Source organism: Lipophrys pholis, assembly GCF_963383615.2.
Source record: "Lipophrys pholis genome assembly, chromosome: 15".
Lineage (NCBI taxonomy): Eukaryota > Metazoa > Chordata > Actinopteri > Blenniiformes > Blenniidae > Lipophrys > Lipophrys pholis.
In genome coordinates this window covers 23,102,430-23,128,757 of record NC_137642.1, presented here as the reverse complement: position 1 = coordinate 23,128,757, position 26,328 = coordinate 23,102,430, and the positions used below count along the sequence as shown (strand labels likewise).

The 26,328-nt window shown below is 41.0% G+C and overlaps 1 protein-coding gene across 1 annotated transcript in view; it reads right to left on the bottom strand.

The window, feature by feature from the left end:
- ccdc88ab (coiled-coil domain containing 88Ab) overlaps positions 1-26,328 on the bottom strand; it is a gene marked incomplete at its 3' end in the record, with an annotated part of 66,366 nt that overhangs the window by 34,672 nt on the left and 5,366 nt on the right. Inside the window, exons 3-4 of the mRNA XM_080481369.1 lie at positions 18,275-18,383; positions 2,391-2,460 (exon numbers count right to left, since the gene is read on the bottom strand). Of these exons, the coding sequence (XP_080337495.1) occupies positions 2,391-2,460; positions 18,275-18,383 (179 nt within the window). The remainder of the gene's footprint in view (positions 1-2,390; positions 2,461-18,274; positions 18,384-26,328) is intronic.

Genomic DNA, 26,328 nt, shown 5'->3' with positions numbered 1-26,328 from the left:
ATATGCTTGTGTTTATTTACAAAGCGTATTTTTGTATGCGAGACTCTGCTGCTGTCAGCTGTGTGGGATTTTCCTCCTCCAGCAGGAGCGGTGAGGAAAGAGGATGCGTTGTATTTTTGGCAAGTGTATTTTTATTGTTTTTGTGTGTGTATGTATGCAGCAGTTGCAAAATATGTCTTTGTAATAATGATGCTAAAAAAGGTTCAGATGAAGCATATTTTGAGTACGCTCCCTTTGAGGAGCAAGTTTGCAGGAAACAAAGACTAAATCATCACTTTTAACTCCGAGACAGACCAAACAAAGAAGCTACTCTCTCTGCATGTGCATGCAACCATATGAAACAAACACTACTTGCATGCACAAGTGTGTGTGTGTCTGTTTAAACGCAAGGCAGTCGAGGGTAAATCAGAGCCTGGGGGGTACTACAGTTCATTCCCACTGTTCACTCTTGTGAAGACAACCCTCCCCCATCCGCCGAACAAACATGCATACACACACACACACACACGCACGAAGCGGCGTCCCCCTGCCCCCTAATGAGAGCGTAATAAAAGCCACATGTCCAATGACTTTTAGCTGGCAGCCGCTGAGCTGCAGAGCCAGACTCCGCAGCAGCCACCGCTGGTCTGATCTGACTTGCTGAATGATCATCCGACAAGCTCGGGGGTAAAGGGCACAAAAACCTTGAGGAATGCAGTCTGATGCTTCCATCTTCTCTTGTCGGCACCGAGTCGACCTTAACGCTGCAGATCTGGACGGTTTTCAAAGCACCGTGCGCACGCAGCAGATCCCCAAACATGTACCGCTGTGAAAACACTCAACTTTCTTTTGGGAGAACCGTCGATGTAAGAATCCCTCTTGGCTTCTCAAAAAGCTGATTAGCAGCCAGAAAAGAAAAGCTGTTTAAGAGTTATGAAACAGACTGCAGATGATCAGCATTAAAAAAAAAAAAAGAAAAGAAAAAAGAAGTGTATTTTCTGGGCAAAAGGAGACGTAGACAAGCGATGAGCAGTCAATAAACAACAGAAATGGCTGTGGTCAGCATGTTAGGAAGGCCGCAGAGGGAGAACAGAGAGTACTGTACATGGCATTGCAACTACTTACAAAAGGTGCATATATTATTTACATTCAAGCAGGCTGGAATCAATCACTTCAAGAAGCTGCACACGGAGTCAATCCAACAATGTTTCAAAAGGTTTGCTCAAGATTTGACAACTGGTTGAAATTTGTTTTCTGCCAGGTGATGCTTCTTGGGAGCATATTTAGTTTAATTTAGCTACTTAACAGCCTGCCATCTTTAAAATATAATTCTATGAAAATGGATGACCTATTAGGATCCATAAACTCAACACACATTCTCAGAGTATAGTAAAAAAGTATTTAGATTTCTACAGAAATCTGATGTTTTCAACCAATGTGCCCATTTCTCTAAGTTTTTTTAGTGGCAACACTAAAAACACTGCCTAATGAACTACATAGACAATTTAGTAGACAGTAAACTACATAGAAAGCTGTTTTTTGAGGCTTGTAAATGAGAAAGGAGCAGTTTGGCCCACATAACACTTGAACATAGCACTTCCCATGCCTATGGTGAATTAATACATCCACAATTACCAGTTGCTAAAGTGAAGTTAACATATTCCTCCACACTACTCTGGAAAAGCCTTTCATCTCCACCACTATTTATTTAGTGATAATTTGTTATTTTCTCTCCAGTGGTTTCATCAAGGTCAGCCAGGAATATCGAGTAGCACTCGGGGCCGGTCGGGTCAAGCTGCTAAGAAATATTTTCATGACATCCACACACTTGCTGTTTCTACTGGTTGGCTCGGACGTATCGAATAACACAGCTGGGATCAGCAGGTCAAACCTCTGTCGCAAAATGCTTAAATGCATTTAGCACTTCGGGTAATAGAGCTGTGCAAATTGGGCCTGTGGCAACATCCCTGTGGTGAGCAGGAGGCTTTAAATGGGATAAGTTCGCTCTGACAAACGACATGAGAAGCTTGAGATTGAACCAATAATATGTCTGTTTTCACACCACAACAACAGTAAAAATTTCTCCCACCATGTCCCGTTTTTAATGGCTGGAGTGATTAAATAAACAGCTCATCACATGGAGAAACAAAGAAACCATGGATCTACAGTCAGAGAGCCCCACACGAAGCATCAAAGCACCGGATAATTAAAAAACGGGTTTGTGGCTGCACAGTGAAGAAGTGACAAAAGCTCCACAAAACAGTGTGTCCTCTTTGTGACCGTCTCCACACTTGCAGCTCAAGTCACTCAGCTAACGAAATGCCTGCGAGCAGTCGAATTAAAACCTGAACAGCAATTAACTAAGTCCTTTTAGAGCTTTGAATGTATTGTTTCAGAACCGAGACACTCACCAGACAGCGGATTACGACCGAGCACGAGCACATTCGGTAAAGGCATCATCACCAGCTGCTGGAGGCTCTCCTGAGGGAGACAAAGGAAAGAAAGTGGTGAGGAAGGGAGATCTTAAGGGTTGAATACAGATGCAACAGCATGAGTGATCGGCAACCAGCTTACCTTAGTGTCAAATGTTTGTGTGCATGAGTATCTGGCCATGGTTTGAACTAATCATACATGTGATGTCATCTTTCACAACATTTATACCAGTTCAAAAGAGCTTCATTCAGGAATAAATGCATGATGCACTGATAAACAATAAAAAGTGTCCTATTGGCAGGCATAAGCACTGGTCATTTGTTACTCAAGCCACCGATATTTTGTGTCCTTTAACCTGCCAACTGTAATTTGTAGCTTCAATGTGCAAAAGACATTAGTTTTTATAGCCTACAGGCTGAAAAACACACCAGCATTTTGTAGCCTGGAAGCTGCTAAAGACATCCCTATTATGCAGCTCAAAAACTACTGGAGGCAATGGTATTTTTAACAGTACTACCTGTTCAAAACACATGTATTTTGTAGTGTAAAAGCTACTAAAGACACCAGTATTTTGTAGCCTATGGGCAGAAATGACACCAACATTTCTTAGGTTGGTTAATGGCGCCTGTATCTCGTGGCCTGTAGCCGCCCATGACAGAAGTATTTTATAAGTCCCTAAAAGCACAAGCATTTTGTAGCTGATACGCTGCTTAGATCTGCATTTTATTTTCTTTGCAGGAAATAGGCCATTAAAAACAGCAGCTCAAAAGACAGTAGCCACTTGCAGCCTATAGGCTGCAATAGAACCCAGTATATTTTTGCTCATAGACAGCAAAACATGCCAGTATTTTAAGCCCATAGGCAATTAAAAGCACAATTTTTTTCACACATATTGGCAGCTGATGACAGAATTATTTTGTGTGAAAGAGTGGGTGAAGTGTAAAAACTGAACGGTTTCCACAACAGATGGTAGTAAGAGCGCGATGGTGGATGTGTGTCAGTGGTCATTCTGTGTGTGTGCATGTGTGTGAGGTGATGTAAGTGACAGTGGTGTTTGTGGGTTGAATTGCTGTTCTGGGTTTTGCTGCAGGGCCCCCCCTGCTATTCACATGTCAATCATGAAAACCAAAATGAAACCGTGAGACAGCCCTCACACACACACGTATACAAACCAGCACACAGCGGGCAGGAACGGGAGGAATCGATGTTTTGGTTAAATTATATAAAATGACCAGCTTGTGAGCAGAGACTAAAATATCCCTCATAAGCTTGAATTAATGTTTTCCAATTATGCTGTTTAACCTTTGCACATGTACATTTTTGGGGGGGAATTTCCATTTTTGCAACATCTCCTACATTCTGTACATGCCGCACGACGTCAGACAAAATATCTCTCATAATCTTAACCTTTAAAGCAGAACAAAGCAACTTTTAATGTTGTGAAATCCAAGTCTGCCTCCTTTAAGAGGAAAGGACACGAAGGTCAACTCACTTGAATATTTCATGTTTACCTGAAAGCAGCGAAGTAGGCCGAACTAATTTTACCCGACGGATTTAACAACTTGACACAGGTTAGTGCTGAAGTCACGACAAAGAGGATTATATAAAGAAGTAAGTGGGTTTGGAGATGCGCCCCCTCCTGCCATAACCATCTGCCCCATACATATTGCATTACCTCATCGTGGAGGTTTAAGGGGAGGGCAGGAAATGTGCCACCGGCTGCTGGGCGTCATTAAAAAAAAAACACATCTGGACTGAGTTCATGCACTTTTAAAGATCTGACAAACAAACCGATACCGAGGGTGATTTTCCGACAAGCCAGTCAACCTCAGCAAAGGCTGAAGGATTAGAAAAGAAAGATGCACTGCTGCTAGTGCTACACGACTACAACACTGATTTATGCATATGTTTCTGTGTGTAGTTTAAGTAGTTTAACAAAACGTAATAGTTAAGAATCACAAGGATGGACTGTGTAGTGTTGGTTTTTATGTCTCGCCCGACCCCTATTGGGTTCAATGTCAAACTTCCTGATGTTTTTACCTTTATAAGACTTTATCTGTAATAGTGTTTGGGAACTATGTGTAATAAGTTAGGTAGCTCCAATTTGAACACTTTGGTTATTCTTTCTCATGGTCTGTACAATAGCTTATTATATAACTCTGTTATTGTCCATTACAATTATTAAATGTGGGGTAAATTAGGGAATAAAGTTATAGAAATTTGTGTCTTCATAAAATAATCCATAGTTTTACCATTATTTCGTAGATGTAGAAAATATGCCTGGAAAAGGTATCCCCCTGATCTCCACATGTTTTTCCAGCAGGTACGTCTCCATGAAATTCTCTGCAAACCCCCAGGAAATCCCACCCCCACTAAACTATGAAGATAGACGAGTACAGATGCAAATGTGTGGACTATGATATATAATTTGTTTGATTTGCAGAATTCAGCTTTGTCTCCTCCATCATATGTGACTTGTGCCTGCAGCCATGTGGACCTTTGCTGGGAGGATTAGGGTTAGGATTTTGAGCAGATAACGGAGACAGAGAGACAGACACTGTGTTATCAGAGTGTTTGAGCTTTAAATACCCCCATGCTTTCACCTCCCTGACTTTCAGATACCCTCCATACCACTAATGATCTGCAATCCTCTGACCTACAGACCCATGCAGAGAGGGGCGTTTGACCTGGGGTGAAGGTCAAAGTGGAGGTCGTGGTCATGGTTAGCATGTCAGGAGTGTGGTTGCCATGGTTTCCCCTCTGGGGTGATAAGATCAGTGACCTTATCTGCTCTGCTTGTCATCTTTCTACCTCTGCTGGTGTGTGGAGCGTGCGGGGAGCATGATGGTGCTCTATGGTCACGTCTTAAAAAAGAAAAAAAACATTATAAAGAGCAATTTCTAAGAAAACTATGTAAATTATCTGTGTATGATCTTGTACATGTGACCTGTGGAGCCCGCAGACATTCCTGGATCCCAGGACGGGGTCCCACCACTGTGTTAAAATACAACTGAATGAAACTTTTTAAGATTTCAGCTGATGTTTTGAAATACATGTTCAAGCAAGAAACCATTATTGCAATGATATAGTCCATATAAATAAAGCTTTGAAGCTCTTTGAATTTTTTATTAACTATGTTTGGATAGCTAATAATGCAGTGAGTTGATTTGACTTGGGACATTTTTTGCTGAGCTTCACTGGCGAATTTACCCGTGAAAATATAATATGGAAAAAATATATATATTAAAAAAGATGTATACATTTAAAAAAAAAAAAATCCATTTAATACAAGGGAAGGTTTCAGACGTGAATAAAAATGTATTTATTTAAATTCAGATAGTGTCAGTCCTGTAGATGCAGATTAATTAAAAAAAAAATTAAATAAGAATTGTCTACCATATCATTCCCCATAAAGAACAAACAAATATGGTAATGGTATATTTGATCCTGATGCATGGTGAGTGATAGACAGCATGAACTGGAAGGGCCAAAGAGCCCCGATGTCTGAAGCTTGAGACAGATTGACTCAACAAGCATCAGACAGACTCGTCGGCCACAGTTGGCGTCTCCACAGAAACATTTGGTGCGCCTGACAGCCAATTCGCCACACACAACTCATGACAGCCGCTTAAACAAAAAAAAAAGAAAGGGGGCAACACACCATAATCAACCACCTTGAAAGGACATTGTAGTGACCTCTTGTGAAGGTTTGTGTGGTCTACTGTGGAGTCTCGACTTCTGGAGTACTGAGAGAAAGAAGATTCCTGTAATTGTTGACAGTTACACGTCAACTTGAGTTTATGCTGGAATGAGACAGCTTCAAGACTTCTACTTTATACATGACCACTTGTCAAACCGCTGACCGCCACTCCCTCCGGCTCCCACCTGTCTGCTTGTCATGTGTTAGCTGAGTAAGCGTCAGGCCGTGGCTCCTTTCACACCATCCAAACACACTGTAATGACTCAGTTCATCGTTATGGGTTCAAATTACTCAGTATGAATCATTCATTCCTGAACCCAGCTGCAAAGTTACAGTAACAACGTGGCCTCGGTGCGTGACGCACGTCGAGGTTCAGGCACTCTTCTTAGACTCAAACAATGATTCACTTCTACTGACTTCCTCTCTTTCAGATGCAGAGTTTACAATTGATCTCCACTCTGCGGAGTCATGTGTTTACAGCGGCATTGTGCCCATTCACTGCCAGTTTTCCTTCCTCGACTTCTCTTCCTGACTCGAGAGGCAATTGTCCTGCGACCGTTGCTTTGATCTGCCAGGCTCTCAGCTCAGGTTTTCAAGAAAAAAAAAAACACCTTTCTGAGCTTTAAGGTTCTACTACAGATATGGTCATCCGAAATGAAAGGCAGCGGTAGAAACCGGTCATAGATTATAAGGTTAAAATGGAGTTGCACAACATCGGGTGAACTTGCAAAATGTTTAATGTTGTTGAGTATTACGATAAAACAATTTGTAGTACATATAATAACTCGGGCCCGGTTTACGCGTCAATGTTTAAGTGAAAATGGAAAACTTTTATCGGTTTCTGTTTAAACAACTGTTAAATGAAAACACTAAAATGATTAAATTAAGATTTAAGTAGATGGTAATGTCTCTGTTGTGAGATTTGTTATCACTAGTGTTCTTTCTCTTTTCGATCACACGTGTTTGCGGTTCTCACCATCATTTCGGAAATAAGATTTTGTTCTTGCCGTTTCTGCCTTATGCTAGCCAAGTATGAATTATTTACATTAAAAACCGTTTGATTAATCGATTGGATGATATTTGTTAATCGATCGAGATTAAACACACTTCTTTCATATTCAGAATGACATTATATTCAATTTGCAGATCATGAATGTAGAGTGCATCGACACATTTATCAGAATTCAGTCATTTGTTGGCGAATACATAGTGCACATGAATTAGAGATATACGGTACAGCCGTAGCATTATGTCTCACAGTGAAAGAGGTGCGTAGACTAGTTTTGTCACAATTTTGGACCAATGAAAGTCAAAGATCTTCTGACAGTTTTGCTACAAGCGACAGGGATTTCAGTGCTGCAGTCAGCAGATTTATGCTCGAGGCAGATAAGGAGGTAAAATTATGAACGCCGTCCGGATTCGCCAGGTATTTGCATATTTTCAATTTTCCACTATACACTCTGTCTATCCAAGAAAATTTATTCTGGAATAACTTTGACTTCCTGAAGCAACAGTGATAAGACTATTCTTGTGTAAAGTACACTGTAGGACATTGTCCTGTAAAACCAACTATAGTACTTCCACTTTAATGAAGTAGGAATGTGTCAGTGTCTATATCCAATAACTAATTAATACTAACCAATATTGTCTGATAAATGTTATCTGTGCAGAACAACTAAAGGTATAAAAAAAAAAAAAAAAAAAAAAAGTGAAAATGTGATCACTGATACATTAATATAACCTATGAAGCAAAACAAATGCAATTGTATTCCACAAAATAAAACCTAGAAAGAGTTGCTTTGCCAATAAACCACATTTTTGATGAATGTGGTGAAGGATTTTGCCCGAGGCTCATAAACCAAAATAGAGTCGCCTAATACGCGTCTTGGATTAGCTGGCAAAGGCTTAGCTCTCATACATTAAACATGATAAGACACTGCAGGAGAGAGAGCAGCCGCCACGCCGAGCGTGTCACGGCGATGTGCCGCCAACACTGCCAGAAACGCACACGCAACACACACACACTCACAGCTTCCACTGCTGCACAGTCGCTGTGGCAGCAGAAACGTCCTTGGCTTAGTGAAGATGACAGTCTCTCTCTCCTTCTCGCTCTCTCGTATATATAATAATTTCCATTTCACACACTGGGGCAGTGCACCAGCCAGTGATTTCAAATTTCAAAAAAACGCCAATCAGCAGGCACCAAGGTGGTGAGTGATGCTGGAAGAAAGAGAAAAATGGACGAATAGAACGAGGAGTGGAGGAAAAAGAAAGGGATGCAAGCTTTGATTTCTGCACTTTTCACTCTGGGCACGCAGAGCTGAACTGCCTCCTCCTCTCCTCTCATCTTTCCGTTTCCCCCCCCCGCCCCCCCTTCCTCACACTTTATTGCTGTATTATTGATTCCTGCAGAATTCACAGCTTCTGCTCCATCCCGAAGAGACGTTTAGACAGACCGATAGAATGAGGTAGTCCTGTTCACACTTCCTCTCCACACAAAGGGATTCAATACATCTTGTCTGCACCGTGCAGGAAACAATTTATAAACGTATGCAAGCGATACGATTACGTTCACTTTGCGAAGCGTTGATCTGCAGAGTCACCTCTATGCAGAGAAAAACATTTCTTCCTAGATTGAATAGAAAACACTAAAGCATCCCACGCTATAGCTTTAGGTTAAGTGGGGGCGAGTCTACGTCTGCTGACATTAGTGATTCTGTTCTGCTGATGCACTGACTACAAATGCACACGCAGGGCTGCAAATGCCTTCACAAGATGAGAGCCGTGAATGCAGCGAGAGTGAATTAGCTCGTTAATATCATCATGCGTGAATGTGCATCAGAAATAACAGCATTCTTTTATTTCTGGAGTGTGAAAATCAGGGCTTGATTAATCAGATTCATTTCAGAGGTTTTAAGGTTAAAACACACATTATGACAAATTGTGTCTGGATGTCTATTGGCAATATTAATTACTGATGAACCTAAAATGCATGTGCACATCAAACACCTCGCAAGAAGTGAAGCCTCTGTATAATTTGTCTACTGTGTTAACAATATACACCTTTCATTACAATGCAGTCCAGCACATATACATCAAATATCTAGCACAACACAGGTCTGCAACCTTTACAATGGCCAAAAAGAGCCGTTTTTACCAAGTTCTGAAATTTGTTTAGAGACACATAACATATTAACCCTTTAAATAGAAGATCAGCTTGTATTTATAGTTTCGGAATATAACTAAACCGTATTCTAGGTGGCACACATGTTTTATTACTGCTCGATGTTTTGGAAATATTTCTTGCTTTTTCAGTCGTTTTCACCTCGTTTTAGCAGTTCTCATAGTATTTAGACCAAGCATGGTTTTTACACATTATGGGGACATTACATCAACTTCCACATCTTCAAATAGAAATTGTAGGATTTCCACGATGAGAACCACAACGTCGCTCCACAGTGATGCACATTCCCATGTGGCAGTGTGCGATAAGATTTTAAGTCCACGCTAGTATAGAAAAACACCACACACACACACACACACACACACACACCAACAGCTTTAACAGGGGGCTAATTGTGTTACGTGCGTGTGTCACACCAATGCTGCAGACCCGAGCTGTTACCATGGAAACGAGAAGATGGGTTTATTCATCCCTATGCTAGAGAGCCCGATGCACATGCTACTGCAAAAGTTCACACATGGCCACGCACACACTCACAGACACAGCCACAGCCACACACTCACAGACACAGCCACAGCCACACACTCACAGACACAGCCACACACTCACAGACACAGCCACACACAGGCATGCACACGCCCTCTGCGGACTTCTCCCCCGCTGAAAAACCTGCAGAGATTATGAACTTGGGAAAAAAAAAAAAAAAAGTTATTATCGCCAACAATGGGAAGGAGCATGCTTCTGCTTTCTCTCACAGCCAACACAAACACACACAAAGCCAGAGAAACTACTTAACGGCAGATCTCGCTACATCCCCTTGAACCAAATCAATGCACTGAAAGCTTTTCTTGCTGCTCTGATGGACCCGTAAGCACACAAAAGAGGATGTTCAGCACAGTGCAGCTGAAAAACCAAAGCAACACTCGAACATCAAGTGAGATGAAAACAATAATCGCATACGGTGATTACCTGTGAATGACAGGTGACGACAAGCAACTGATATATGGCTTCATAAACAGATACAACTGAAAGTAAAAGAGGAAGAACAAGAGAATTGAAACTGGTTTGATATTATCACATCAACAAATCCCTTCAAATCTTTTTACTCATCAAGTTGGGATTCTTTAGATTTTCAATAACAATGAAAACCTCACTGGATTTAGGCTGGATGTAAATTCAATCTTTGAAAAAAGGAAGTGACATATTATTGATTTAAGTGTTAAACTGACATTTTAACCTGGTAAAAGCTCAACAGTTGTAGGGGGTAATAAAACCCAGCAGTCAGGGTCTGCTGGTGTCCAGATGGACAGATCATGGCTTACATGAGAAGGAGGAGTGAACGAGACATTAGCACCGCGTTCTCTTTTGTTCTTCGCTCTTATCTATCGGCCTGAGTGCTTTTTACAGCCGAGCCCCGAGGCAGGACGAGCCGGCGAGACGATCCCGCTGCTCGTCTCTAAAGGTGGAGGGCAGGTGGGCTGACGGGAAGAACAAAACCTCCACCTTCCAGGCCTTGAGCCGCGGGGAGGGTCTTCGCTTCACACCGAAAGTTCACACACGTTACATCCCATTTAGGATGAGGCCATTATCGTAATGACGACACTCAAATGAAGCTAAACTCCAATCTACTCTTTGTAATTAGATTGAATTTGCTCTGTAGCCATAAACTTGTAAAACAGCTGGAATAACCATCTAACGTAAATGTGTTGCTGTAAAAAAAAAAAAAAAGGCCATGTAGAGAGCCCCAATAGATTAACTTTTTTTCACTTGTGATTCTTCAGCTGCAATTTCAAAGTATGTTAAGAAAGGGCTTTTTGGTTAGATAATTTAGGAGGCGAATAAAGACTTAAAAGTCAAAATTGTATTGTTTTTGCAGCGTGTATGGCGCCTTTAAATCGTTGCTCTGGTGGAAATCCTTACATGTGCGCAGGAAACCGTCATAATTTATCATGGCAGTTTCGGCAGCTCATAACGACAATAATCACGGCAACATTACAGAAACCCACAAACTGGTAAACACTAGACAGCTTGACCATTAAAAAAATCCCCCCTTAATTGCCATTTTGTCTCTTTTAAATGTAAAAGAATACAGTGTGAACACCTTCAAAGCAATTTACATAATCCATTTTAATTTAATGTTGCCTTTAACCGCAGACTCGTACAGACCCCCCCCCCACACACACACACATCACCACAGCCCCTGCGCTGGTTCTCTGATGGAAAAGAAGAACTTCCAGCTTCCCTCTGCTGACTCCTAAAAATAGCTCCCTTCAAGCATATGGGAACCTACTCTACATCACAACTGCCAGAGATTTCCCCTTTGAATTCGCACCCCCCTTCTCTCACATGAAGTAATGTTTTACAGACATGTTGGCACACATACTATTTCAGTGAGCCGAGGTTCAGCTCCCACTCAGGGCTGTGATTATAGGAGGTGATAGAGAAGACGTTCAGGGTGTAAAAGAGAACCGGGCTCGACTTCGACGGCTTAAAAAATTCAGTTGTCGTGCTGATGTTTGTGTACAAATCTATCTTTTTTACCAGACTCATTTACAGTAAGCAGCTCATCACAGAGCCGACGGCTGTGAGTGACACTCGAGTGGCATTTAGAATAATTTCTGGCTCGTTGTTTTCAGAGCTACAGAAATACAGTGAATTACTTTGTTCAGAGGAGAATCAGACTCTCTTTGCATTCAGTTCATTTCACTCTAAGATGATGCATTGTTGGGAGTTTCTTCAATCAGCTTGTTGTTTTTCTAATAAGCATAAATGTGAAAAATTATTAGCTTTGAGGTTCAAATTCCAGCCTCATAAATGTGGATATTCATTGGTTATACAGTGAAGCGTTATAGCAAAATTAAGATATCTGCAGACATAAGAAGATATTTAAACATTTTGAGAATTTCAAGACTAAAAGTAGGGAAAATAATTTTTAAATCAAAATAATTAATAATAATAATAATCAAGCATTCGAATTCCGTTTTCTGGTAGTTTTTGATTTTTTTAGATACCATAAATGGTCTAGGTGTTATTGTTATGAAATACAGTATATATATGGTGCCCGTCAGCCGTGACAGAAGAGGAATAAAAGCAGCACATTAACCTTTATAAGGACAGTCAGGATTTTAAATGGCAACCAATTGTGATATCTTTTGGGGATTTTTTTGAAGCATGTCTGCAGTCTTAACTTAAAACTGCAGAAGAATGAAAAAAAGACATAAAAGCTTAAGGTTTGTTTCACAGCTTGAGCCAGATAGATCAGTGTGATTGAATTATATTTCTTGCAGGGGTGCCTGACTGAACGCTACCTGTGAGATTGTGTAAAAAGAAAAGCTGATGAACGGAAATCATGATGAGGATATTTACAGCATGCGAGTCTGCATGACAACACATACTGTATTTTGCCTGCAGCTGCAAGCCACATGCCCTACTAAAATAATTTGGTCATGAATGACACTGAACGGAGTAGCAGGGACATTACGCTTCATTTTCACCACATTTGAGTAGAAAAAAGAAAAAAAAAAAGTTTGTCTGGAGGCAAAAGCAGTTCAAAGAAAGATTTTCTTTGTACGTCTACGAGTTCCATAATTACAAAAACTAGTTTCTATGGCAGCCAGAGTGATTTCATAAATGCACGAGCGCGGTGGTGAGTTTGTGCAAAAACTCACGTTAAGCAAACATTTACACTCACTGTGGAAATTTTACGAACAATGACAGAGTTTTGAAGGCTGTCAGGTCAGATTAGATTAATGTGGGAAGATGATTTCAGCATCACGCACACAGTCGCCTACCATGAAAGGTGGAGGAATGTAGTGTGGTTTAAGATCTTTGAGAGGGGCTCATCCTCCAAAAAGTTTTGATTTTACATAGCCAGAGAGGGGGAAAAAAAGGTTTTTAATCTTAGTATTTGAGGTGTGACGCATAGAGACGTATAAAAAAAAGATGACAAATCAAACAGGTAAAAGATGACATTTTGAACATAAGTGTGAACTTTAACCAGGCTGAGCTTTGGGGCTGAGTGCACCAAGGATGAATGGTGGTCTCTGTTACCCTTCAAATAGAGCTCCCAGCGTTCACGCCACACCCCAAACCAAAGCAGAGCGAGCACAGAGGTGCTCTTATTTCCCAGAATGAAGCTTGAAGGACGGCAGCAGAGAAAAATGTTCCACATTACGAAAGCAAATCAACCCAAACGTGTATTCAACTCCACTGCTGATCACTGCTACGACTGGAATTCATGTTTTCTTAAGTGGAGATAAAAAAAAAAAAAGATCAGTTTGAATAAATGGTTTAGACACCGAGTGACACCAGATGCTCTCTGACTCTGATCTTCATAAAACAGGGTCAAAGGATTAACTCAGGGAGCCTTGAGAGAAGCTACTAAAAGCACAAAGAATTCAGTTGAGCTGGCTGCGGCTCCACATTACATCCTGTTTAACGATGCCAAACCGAGGCTGCTAAATTAAAGAGAGGCCTGGCGTATATTTGGACCGACCACATTCAGAGGACTCCTCTGTGCAGAAATGACGGCGCAACCGGGATACGTTCATAATCCAAACCCAACAAATATGAACCAAATCGAAAGCTGGTAGAAAATATGTTGCCGCAATCATTATGCAAACGTCTGTATAACAACCAAAATTCACACAGACTTGATCTTTTTACCAGATTGTTCTCAAACCTGTCTAGACATCATCCTCAAACACAAACTACTTCACCAGAAGACACCCAGAGGAACTAAATCCATTATTACTAAGTTTTTTTTCAAATTACTTTAGAAACGGTTTCGCAATCCGATTCAGAGGCAGAAGAAGGTCCACACGTGTCTGTCTTTGATGGTTCAACAAGTTTAATGAATTAGTTTACTCCCGAGAGCAGAACTCCTTTGTCGAGTCAGCAACAGCGCAAATCTAATAAAGTCCTCCTTCCTCCCAGACATGAAATATGAAGCCGAGACCGAGGAGACGACACGCCGAGCTCATGTAGCTTTCGTTCTCTTCCTATGCTCCGATGCTCACTCAACATCTGCAGAGATTAACCTCACTTAGAGAGCTGTATCACACTGTGATCTACCGCCACAGTGACACAATTAATTTAACTAAAAGATTGAGTTCAAAGAGTCAGATCAATTTATTGAATCACAGGAAGCAACTCACTGCACAAGGTTATTTTTCTACCCACTGCAGGTCCCATGTCTGAGTGCTGGGCCGCTCAGTAAATTGAAAAGCTGTTAAATTCATTAGCCTGAGAACTGAATGATCCATATGTCCCTAGAAATGTGAAACCTGTAATGCAGGAAGGAACCACGAGAAAAGAAAACCACAACAAAAGCAGATAAATACATTTTCCTGAGGAACATCTGGTTTACAGCATTTTAAATAGTACAGGCTTCATCCAGACTGCTGGTTGGAGGGTTTGGAGTCAATCCCGGCCGACGCAGGGTAAACCCCGGAAAGGTCACCAGTTCATCATGCTGGTAAAACACAATCCAGAATTTGCATGTAAATGTTTCAAAACGTTGCTGTGTAAATTTTCTTTTATGAAACAAAAACGCAAAAAAATATGCGATTTTACTTGAAACGTGTAAACCGGGGACTAAAATTGCTCTGACAGACCTACTTTAGATTAAAAAAAAGATTTCAAAAACTACACTTAGTATCATGGTTTTTGTGCAAACATTAGCAGAAATACCCTTTTAAACAGGCACATAATACACACATCTTCCCAGAGACCTTTCAGAGACTGGTTAAGTCCCTAAAAGGCCATCATGGGGGCATTCAGGCAGCCAGCGAGAACAACAGGGGAACATGAGGGATTTAAAGCTGTAGGTGGTCTCTGTGTGTCTGAGCCACAAGTGACTGAACAACTGTGTGGCTGGGAGGTCAGCAGAGTGGCACAGGGACAAACAGGCAAGATTAATCAAACACAGTGAACCTACAAAGCTTGAAATGGCCATCCAAAGCTTCAGCCACACAGATTACTGAGCAGCGTGCACCTCAAACAACCAGTTTATTACATTTGGGGTTTATCTTCAACCCCCCCCACCCCCGCTGTCATTTATTAGTCCACTAATACTGGAGCTAATTCTCACCCAGCTGATTCATCGCCTTTAACTGACAAGAGCTTTCACAAAAGGGAAAGAAAACTTTAGTGTAAATACACTTAAATACATTAAAATCTACTAAACTGAAAGGGTTTGAGAGAGGAGAAAAAAAAGAAAGATTAATAATCCACTTAATGGTGCAAACAAGCCGGATAAAGTTAGATGTGTGTACTGTGATAGGAGGGACCTTTTAATTGACAAACTCTAGTCCAGCAAATGAACAATACGAGATAAATCTGGCTGCTAACCGAGTCGCCCAACACTTTAAAGTCTTTAACCTTTCCCATCATCTCATCATCGGTGCTTAACCCCCAGCGGCCATTAACCTACCCGCAGTCTCAGTGACAGATTATTGTGATGGTCAATCGGGGCGGCCTTAGTGCAGCTTTTGAAGGCTTACATCTGTGAAGGGTACACAATAGGCCGATTGTTTAAATCAGATGACTGAGGAGATCTTAACAACAATCAGGACGACTTCGATCTAATTTGAGCTCTTTAACTAAAGCGTGCACAAATTAAATATCCTTTATTATGATCCAATGAGGATTATTATAATAAAGTTAATATGTAGATCATATAAGAAATTTATAGAAAGCAAGTTACTATTGAATGATGACTGGCGGGATAAGTAATAAATGCACACGCTTTACTTCTCAATCTGTTTTAAATATGGAAATAAGAATAAAAATGGGCACCATTATTTATCCTAGAAATATGCCCGAAAAAGTGGGATTGTTTTATACCGGGGGTCTTATTCAAAAGCAAGATGCTCGATTTGATCCGCAGACATGAGATATTCGTTTCAAAGGCTTCAAAATGTTGCCTCTACCATTTGATGTCATGTGTTTTTATTATTATTTCATATTCATCTTGCCTGAAAGGAATCATACTTAATTTCTGTGTTGCCATTCTGTTGTGTACATAATCAACAATGAGTTTAAAGTATCAAATAAGGGAGCCGTACAATTAATTTGTCCTTATTTTCAGGATTTTCTGTAACTGAATAAAACATTCCTGACTGTGGGAAATCTGTGTCTGTATCAGCGCTCCATGTCCTTGAAAACATTCCTGAACCCGCCGCTCTGTCACAGCAGCATGCTGGGTCACGCTCATCTTAAATACGATGAGGACTCCTTAGAAGCAGTGTCATGAATCATTTTGTATTCCGGCGGCTTAAATTCGCCAAGGTTGCAAGTTTCCAAACCGACAGACGACGAGCACAATGGGAGGAAATGACATTTGAACCAAAGAGCAGCACAACTGAAACAGCAGCCTGGCAGTGTTTCTAAATTTGTGATGCGGGGTTTACATTTCAAAAAAGCTTAAAAAAGTGCCTCACACAAACACCTGACGGTTAATGCAGAGAAGTTAGGATGACTACGTATCATCTCCTCCCACTACTTCCTGGGGATTTCAGGGGTCAGTTCAACATGTGCACTCCCAACATCTAAAATCTAGTAATCAAAAATTAAAGTTAATATTGCTGCACCTTCACATCTGAATTTGTCGGACTGCATGTGATGAGTGGAAAAAAAACAAACATTTGCACTCGGACACAGAGATAAGAGATGGATTATAGTAAGTATCTGGCCAACAACCTCGAGTAGGGCTAGCTACAAAAAAAAGAAGCCCGAAACACAGAAATCCACTATTTATCTTCCCATTTGCAGAATTGTATCTGCACATGAGAGCTGGGTAAGTTTTAACATGCAAGGAATCTGAATTGGTGATGTTGTGAAAGAAAATAAGTAAATCCATAGTAAATACCTGAAAAGGGGAAAAAACAAATCATGTAAAAATATTAAATTAATGAATAATTTTCAGTGCTTTAACAAGCATGCAGAACAAGAATACTCAGCCTTAAAACTGTTTTGTGCAGTTGAAGCCCGTGCTTTTATTTTGTTTAACAAATTTGTGTATGGATTTTTTATTTTTTTTTGCATGATAAAGGTAAACATATATCTTGGAACCACAGATTCCTTCATGTCTTCTCTAATCCTGAAAGTTTCTTTTGCTCTTCAGCTGAATAAGACTCTTCAAATATTTCCTTTTTGTTCAGATGATTAACTGTTCCGAGAAAGAAAGAGACATATCAGGGTCTGAGGCGCTGATAAAGTGCAGTAAACTGACTCAACGCGAGATATTACTTCACTACAAATTATTCATATCGCTTTCATCTTTAAGTGAAGTAACGTCTTTATCTCTCTTTTATATATTAAGGAAATTATGGAAATCGTGTAGTGATAGGAATAATACCACTGGTTTAAGTTCAGGTTGGCCTGGAGGAGGTCATGTTATTGTTATTCCCGTATGTACGCGAGTTTTCGCCACGTCTTTTTTTTTTTTTTTTTTAAATAATTGCTTGTATCTGTAAATGTGTCCGACTGTCTGTTTTCCCTGTGATTGGCTCCGGCATCCTGCAACCCGAAGACGGATAAAGCAGTATAAAAGATGGATGGATTTCAGTAGTTTAACCTTCAATCTGAATATCTGCAGTACACCAGCAGGTTTTATGGATAATAAAATAAACACAGCAAAAAGTAAATACCAGATATTTATCCAAGTATTTAGAACATGTCTTCAAAGCAACCACATGTTTCACATTCTTCACATCTCCAATTTTAGTGCATCTTGCTTCGCACTTGTGTCATGACAGCAAATAACACATTTCTGCACATAAAACACCGCTTATAGCACCTTCAGCTTCGTGCGCTCCCGTGAATGTATTTTATTCTGCGTGCATGTCGTGTAAAAGTCGAGTATCACAGTCTGGCAAGACTGTGTTAATGGAAAACCCCTGGGAACAGAGAGTACACTCACATGATTCGACCCATAATTGATCCACTTCCTCTATAGAAGTTCAGATAAATCTTACCTGATAGTAGTCTTTGATCTGCCTGATGAGGATTGAAAGGTTCTGGATTCGCAGTGTTGGATCATTGTTCACTTTTTTGTTGGTCCTCTGCACCGTGGCCTTAGGATTTCTGCAAAAAACACAAATGGAATATTTAAGAACGTCTGCCTGGTAGCAAAGGTGAAGCTTTCCTAACCTTCTTGAAGGTGCGTTTGAAACATCCACAGTCAGCTTCATTTTAACATTATATTGCAATATGTTTGGTAACGCATGAGCGTTCTGCTAAAACCATTAGCAGCACAGCGACGGTGAACTCTTGTGTGAGTAGGTGGAGTGCCATGATCGTGTTAAAAGGAGCCACGCTCAAAGACCGCAAGGATACAAAGTTGAAAACCACAGGAAACACTGTGCAATCGAGTTGAACCCAAATTTAATTTCATTTATTTGACACCTTAGATTACAGAGCCTCAACAATTTCACAGACAATACTTCAAAACGTTATGTATTAAACATTACGCAGAACACATCAGGAAATAGTCAAACAAGAATAAAGTCCCAATTTTTATTTTTTTTTTTCCACTGTTCCAAATTTGGTATGCAAGATCATTTCATTTTTCATCAAAATGCTTGGAAATACAAAATCCCATTTCCAACCGCCAAGGCAGTACCATACGTGCACATTTAAATGTGATAAAATGTAAACAAAGTCAATGAACAGACTAGAGACACATACTTTGCCATTTGTAGTCCAAAAAAAAACTAAAAATTGCTCATTCTTATCACTGGATTTCAGTGAAAGATTGTCCACACACTATTGAGCACCACTGTTGCAATACTACCTATTCTGACTTTACAGTGGCTACACATAACACCCTGAGGCACATTTGCATGGATACCCTTCTGATAATTTGCGCATGACATCAACAGTGTATAACCTCCTGTTGGACTGAATTTGAGTATGTTTATTGTAGAATTTCAAAGCAAACACCCCTCTTTCAGTCTATAGACGGACTACTTTTAAAGTTCACGCTTAAATGAGGTGACACATCCCAACTTTTACCCACAACCCTCATCCCTTCGCTTCTGTCTGGATCAAAGAAGCCCTTTTATTTACTTTCAGAATTTAGATGTTTGTGTGTTTTTCTGACTGAGTTTTGCCTGGGGAAGGTCGTGAGGAGCATGCGTGACAACTGAACTTATCACAGGTGTCAACACGTTTTAGTGGATCTCACACATTCCTCACGTTTACCGCTACCACCGACTCAACCACTCGTCTATATTGTACAACGAGGACAAATGTTTTATCTGTGGAAATACTACATCACAAGTCATCTTAAATCTGCTCCACTTAGCTGACGGACAAGAAAATCGTACTGAAGGACTGCTTTTGTTTGAAATGTGTGAGATGACGGCAATCCGTCACAATCATAGCTCTTAAAACACTTAAGACCAACACCTAACACTTCCTTTTGAGATGTCTACGGCAGTTATTCAACAGCACGAGCAATATTTGATAAAAAGCTTGTTGAAATAGTGAGTTGAATGTCAAACTGTATGAGATTCAGCCAGACCTGTGAACTTAATGTACTACCCTCTGATCCCCTGAGGGAAATTCCAATTTCCTCGACTCAAATATCCACGGCAGTAACAAAGGAGTAACCCAGAGGCTGATCTTCAGGAGTAGTACAGGAACGTTTTGAGATAGCGAAAACTTACTCGCTTACTTAATTATTCTTTTTTTGAATAGTTCTAGGCTGTTAGATTTGGCTTTAGGGCTACAAAGGACTCGAGTTTTCACACAACTCAGCTGCACTGGTTTGAAGATCGTACCGTAATTTCACCATGATAGAAATTACATGTCTCAGCTAGAAAACCTTTTCTTTTTTCACTTTTTCAAACCAGGGTTGTCAAACATCCTTCAACGTTCTACTCGTACTTGTGCAAAAACTGAAATTTACTGCAACCATAGTGCACATCTACAGGACTCCATGTTTCAGAGCAGAAGCAGTTTCCTTGTTTACATGGAGACCGAGACCGAGGCATTTGAAAAACATTTGGAAGTAGTTTTCAAAATTTCAGTTTTCACAGACTCCAAACGCCATTGTCGTGTAAACTGACAGAATGCAAATAATATTTTATAAACTTTTGTTGTATTTTAACTGACTGTGAATATCTAACAAAGCAAAAAAAAAAATTACATTTAAACAGGTCATTGGTGTCCACTGTTCAGCATATTTTCCCAAAACCGAGCTTGTTTACAGGCTTGTTTCTTCAGCTCACATTGCCAGTCATTTAATTTCCATGCGTCAACAAGAAAAAATTTTTTTTATTGCTCCTGTCCTCTGTAAATTAATAATTCATGATGTTTGTCTAAGGAAAACAACACTCCTCATGTATTCGACAATTTTTGAGCCTTTTAAATCAACAATGATTGAGATCGGTCCCCCCCCCCCCATCACATTCACTTGCAGACTTCAAAGCATGACCTATATATTAGGGTCAAAAGACCTGAGAAGGGGGGGGGGGGGGGGGGGGGGGGGGAGGGGGGACGAGGGTCCAGGCTGCTTATGAATGTATGCGCGCATGCATGCAGTGTGTGGCACATGTGTAGTCATGCATGTGCGTGCACGACTGCATCTGCCCTCTTGTCTGCGTCTGCTCATCGACAGGAGATAAATCCTGACACGCCACAAAAGGAAAAACATTTTTTATTATTATCTGCGTTGAAGTGCAGGAATGGAGTTTTCCTCCAGTTAAGGTCGTGGCTTGCGGTGACGGGGGATTTTTTCCTGAATGTCATTTTTATCCCTCACCGCTGCTGTTGCATGATTTCTACATAAGCATCTGGTTGCAGTATTTCAAATTTAAGAAAATTGTAAAATTGTTTAATTTTGTTCTGAAAAAGGGTCACAACCACACGATAATTAGTTTACAGCATCTGGGTGAATGTTCCACGCCTTCATCCTCCATGAAAATAAATAGATTTTCTTTTCTCCCCAAACACCACTGATTGATCAATAAACTTAATTAAACAAACATACTTCAACCATACAAGCCTCCCGTTCTTTGATTAGTTTCCACAATAATCTGTTAATCATTCTTAATTAGCCATTTGGTCAGAGATTTGCTGGAAAATTAATATCAGTGTTTCCCCAACTCCTCAGTTGCAGTTTGATAATGCTAAAGAAAGAGGAAATTATGAAAACAAAAAAATCACCATCAAAATGTGTTTATTTCTGATGATTTATTAGGTAATTCAGAAAATGCCTGCACTTAAACAGCCTAAAATCCTCCACCATCACAGAAAAACCACCCTGCTAATAACCATTACACAATCTGATCATTAAAAAGACTCTTGTTATAAAACTGATAGTTTCGGGAACCCCGAAATTTCTGAAATCAAAAGAAATATTTGATGCAATGAGCACAAAACGGACAAAACGTCCTGGTTTGAAATACAAAATCCCATGTCCAAAGTCAAGCGTCTGCAGCGTGGATGTGTTAATTAGCCTTTTGATCAGCCTCTGCTCGAGATTGCGCACACACACACACTAACACACACACACACACACACACACACACACACACAATTATGCTAATCAGAAGGACACAAGGCTCTTTTTAAAACCGGTCTAAATGAGCAGTCATGTGACCTGCCCATCTCCCCCCTACTCACACACACACACCCTTTCAAGGCCCATAGTAGGGGGTCTATTTAACCCATTAATTAAAAAGCACAGCGCGGGCAGTAATCCTGTCAAGGCGAGGAGGGCGATGTGGTAAATGAGGTGTGTGAGAGAAGCAGGATGAGAGCAAAACAGCGAGGGGAAAAAAAAAAAAAAGTGTCGTCCATTCACGCAATCATCATCATAGAGAACATGGCGCCCACTGCACTGCCATTCGTTCCATTAGTTCCATCTATTGTGAAACACAGGACAGACCGACACCCCCACGGATCAGCAGGCGAATAAATACAGCGACTTAACGCAGCTACGGGGGTGAAACATCCAACTTATTGCCTCCTCCCCGTCCGTTCCTGCTGATACAGTAAACTTAAGACTTTAAATAGACAAAATAGATTAAGGAAAGACAAGCAAAGCCAGCTCAACCGCCAGCAAGGCAGACAACTAGCCGGCGAGTCAGCCAGACGGCCCGTCAATAAGCCGCTCCATCGCTGCTGCTGCTGCTGCTGCTGCTGCGCCGTCGATGGGAGCTGCAGCCCTTGTGCAGAGCCCGGGGCCACTGGGCCTTCTCCTCTCATCCCACAGCGTTGATTGGCTGGGTAGGTTAGGGAGTAGTGTTAACCTATATATGACAGGCTGCATTACAGTCAGCATGGGCAGCCAGGCACACGCCCATGCGCACACAGAGTGGTGTGAATGCACACACACAAAGAGAAAACACAGGCCGCATTCAGCCACGTGTTGGAGATGGAGATCATGAGCCCGACTGTCCAAACACAGTAGGGGAGTGAGGACTCGTGCCTCCGTGTGAGGGGAGGGGGAGGGTGGGGGTGGGGAGCATGAAACCACATAGAAGGGTTATGAGCTGCAGCAGGAATTTAAAATTATGCACTGGGAAATACCAGAGTGTTGAATGCTGTGTAGTACAGGCAAAAAACTGCTTCCATGGCTCATTGCAATACAAAAATGTATGCTTGTTTGCTATTACAAAATGAGGGCCGTGGTGGAAGAAAATGGAGGGATTTTAAAACTCAATTTTGACCCACGTGCTTTTGTTTGTGGTTTTCAACAATGCAAAAGCCCCAACACTGGATAAGCCACCATATGAATGAAAAATTCCCCAAAAAACAAATGCAGCGGACTTGCTCCAGTGGACCGGGTTTTTTTTTGCTGATGGCAAGTACACATGTAGGAACATGACTTCTTTGAGACAAGTACATGAGGACTGTCATATTTATCTGGTTCACTTGCGTCTCGCACTTCTGCTGCTGCTCCCTCACTCATGTTTCTGTATTTGTGCTGCAGCTTTTGCATGCATGTTGCAGCCGTCATTATTATAAAAAGGGCTTGAAGCGACTTTATTTGACCTAAAACTCAAGGTATGACTTTTTTTTTTTATTTATATTTTTTTGTTATGGAAATCTTGTTTTGTCTCTTAAAGAATGTGTAATTTTGCAGTCTGTGTTCAAGGATGACCTGTGTCAGCACTTTGTGCTCTGTGCTACTTTTGGTGTCCTTCAATGCAGTCTCAAAACAATTCCAGCCTTTAAGGCGCTGTCTGACTTCAGGCTTAGGCAGACTCATGCAAAGGTTGTACTGTGACTTTGTCTCTTCTTGCAAGAATAATGGAATAAAATTGTTTTAAACTTTCTCAAATCGCTCTCTGTCTGATTCCTGTGTATTCTGTCTCCCTGAGGTTTTCTTACTAGGAAAATTCTCCTGACATTTTTACAAAGAGATTAAACAGGATGAAAAGCTAAAATCTTATCCTGCAAATATTTTGCCAAAATCCCTCGGCTAGCTCAGTTGGTAGAGCATGAGACTCACAATCTCAGGGGTAGTGGGTTCGTGTCCCACGCCGGGCGTCACCTTCCCGTGGGCTCACCACCTGCAGGAAGGTTCTTAATCGGTGCATTGTGATCTGGGTGATGGTGCTCAGACTGTCACCCCCGCGACCCGGAAACGGATAAGTGGAAGAAAATGAATGAATGTTTTGCCAAAATGCCAGTGGCAATGCAATTTAGTGACAAATGCTCAGTTATGAGGTTTGATTAGTTCAAGCTGGCTGATTTTAACAGAACAATAACAGTCCATTCAGTATCATCCAAAGAATGATTCTCGTTCTCAATTTATAAACAATTTTATATTTGGATAAAGCGTCTGTCTTTTGTGACTGTTTTGGGAAATATTTCAGGATTGGGAGTCTTCTGGTGATGTAGAGGAGGTAGAAACCCCACTGGACAGGTCCCATATTGTTATAAAGTGGCTTTTGTTTTGCACGAAGAACCAGTTGACTTTGCTCAGAAGGAATGTAGCTTTTCTGCCACACAATATTTATCATGTGTGCAAGTATTTACAACAGAGACAAATACGAGGAAAAATGCCCTCGCTGTGTAAATGCTTTCCCCATCAACTGTAGTTAAACTGAACCTTTTGTAAATGAGAGCTTGTAAAAGAGGAGAGTGAACAGAGCGAGAAGCTAACAGGAGTTTCAATAGAAATAGAGTTCAGTGGAAAGGCCAATCACCTTTATGTTTCATTCTAAAATGTATTAATTAAGAGTATGTGAAATAATATGAGGTTAAAATTGCGTTCTTCTTATCACCACTCAAACCAGTGATTTATTCTTTCTGAGAATTTAGCTCATAGGTTGCAAATGATGAGGAGGAGGGCCATGTCTAATCCATTAACTATGAGAGGTTCACTTCAGAACATTATAATTCACACTGTTGAGCTTCTATTTATGGAATCATTCAGTAACTGGATACAAAAAAAAAACCATTTCTGTTGGTGAGATCTTGTTGGAGACCCAATGAATTGGGTTCTCTTTTCCCATTCCTCACTGGTTTCTCCAGTGATGAAGTGACAACTGGTATGTGGATTTCATCACCCTCTTTTAATCGTATTTGCTTTTCACTGACTTTTTTTTTGTCTCTGTGTTTCCAGGGTGCCTCTTCCCATTCCAAAAAGACTGCAGCTGAACTCAATCCTGCCAGACTGGCTGAGTACTTTTAATTCAGCATCTCAAATCATCACCAGAATTACATAAATCCTAATAAACATGCCCTACTCTGCTCAGAGTTCCTCTCTGGAACAGAAAATGCTGGACCCTCTTCACTGTTAGTTCTCCATGTTAAGCTGCAGGTAATGAAACTCAATATATCCTGCGGATGTTTCACAGCAAATGTCTTCCAGGGAACAGAAGGGATTACAGCCTCAAAGCCTCTCAGGGCCAAGAAATGTGCAACAGATAGAGATGGAGGAAGTGCAGAGTTTGAATTACCAGCAAATTAGTTCAGGAACTGGAAGCAGATTGTCCTGCATCATGTGTCTCCAATCAAATTTGATGCAGAGAAATTGGATAAGGAGACATTCCTCTTCTATAGCTGTTTAATTCAAGCTAAGGTTGCAAGAAACTGACTGAAAGGAAGAGCAGAGACATCACAGGGTCAACACTTGACCTGATATGCAATGCATGCCTCCGAATTGTGGTGGGAAGCAAGAGAAAACCACTGCATGCACACAGAGAGCACACAAACCACTGCACGGGCATGTGACCTCTGGGTGATAAAGGTCTGTAAAAAAACATATGATTTGTTTTCATCTTTAGTGTTTGGACCAACTGTTCAATTATCTTTACATCTGTGCAAAATGACTGAATGGAGAATTTCAGATTCTCTTCTTATCTCTTCCGGTAAAATGTCTCGTGACACATCTGCATTTTTGGGGTTTCCTAATATTGCATCCAATCAAAATGCATATTTAGCTCAATCTGCCAAGGGTGGGTAATGCACATAGTGATTTCCTACACAAGAGCCCTCTAAAAATCAAGAACCACTTCCACATTATATGAAACTGTAGAGTTAAGACACAAGGAGCACATGTGATTCTGAAGTCCTGAAGCGGACATTAACATTCTCTTGTTTCCAAGGATTCGAGAGCCTCACATTACTACAGCCTCGTTAAAGTTTGGTCCTGTCAAGGTCACAGCTGCCGCTTCCTGTCTCGCATGAGCCGCATCCTCCCGCCAGACAGACCCGCAGAGACGAGCGTGACACAAGAGTGATTATTAGAGTTGAGGGATTAATGTCCGACTTCACACTTTGATGTAGAAAGCTTCAGCAGGAGCAGCGGGAGAACCAAACAGACTGACGCTCCGGCAGAAGAAGACAGGCCTGCCTCCTTTTCTCTGCTCCAACTGGAATCTCAAATATGTCTGCTGTAAGTAGCCCCAGAGAACGCCAACAAAGGCTTTGACATGCTGCTCAAAAGAAAACTAGAGAGGGGGGGTGTGCAGGAAAGGTGAGTCAAAAGGTAAACAAGGCGCAGAGATGTTGAAGAGACCAGCGGGAGGAAGAATCAAGGAAGAAGAGGTGCACTAACAGTAGGAGA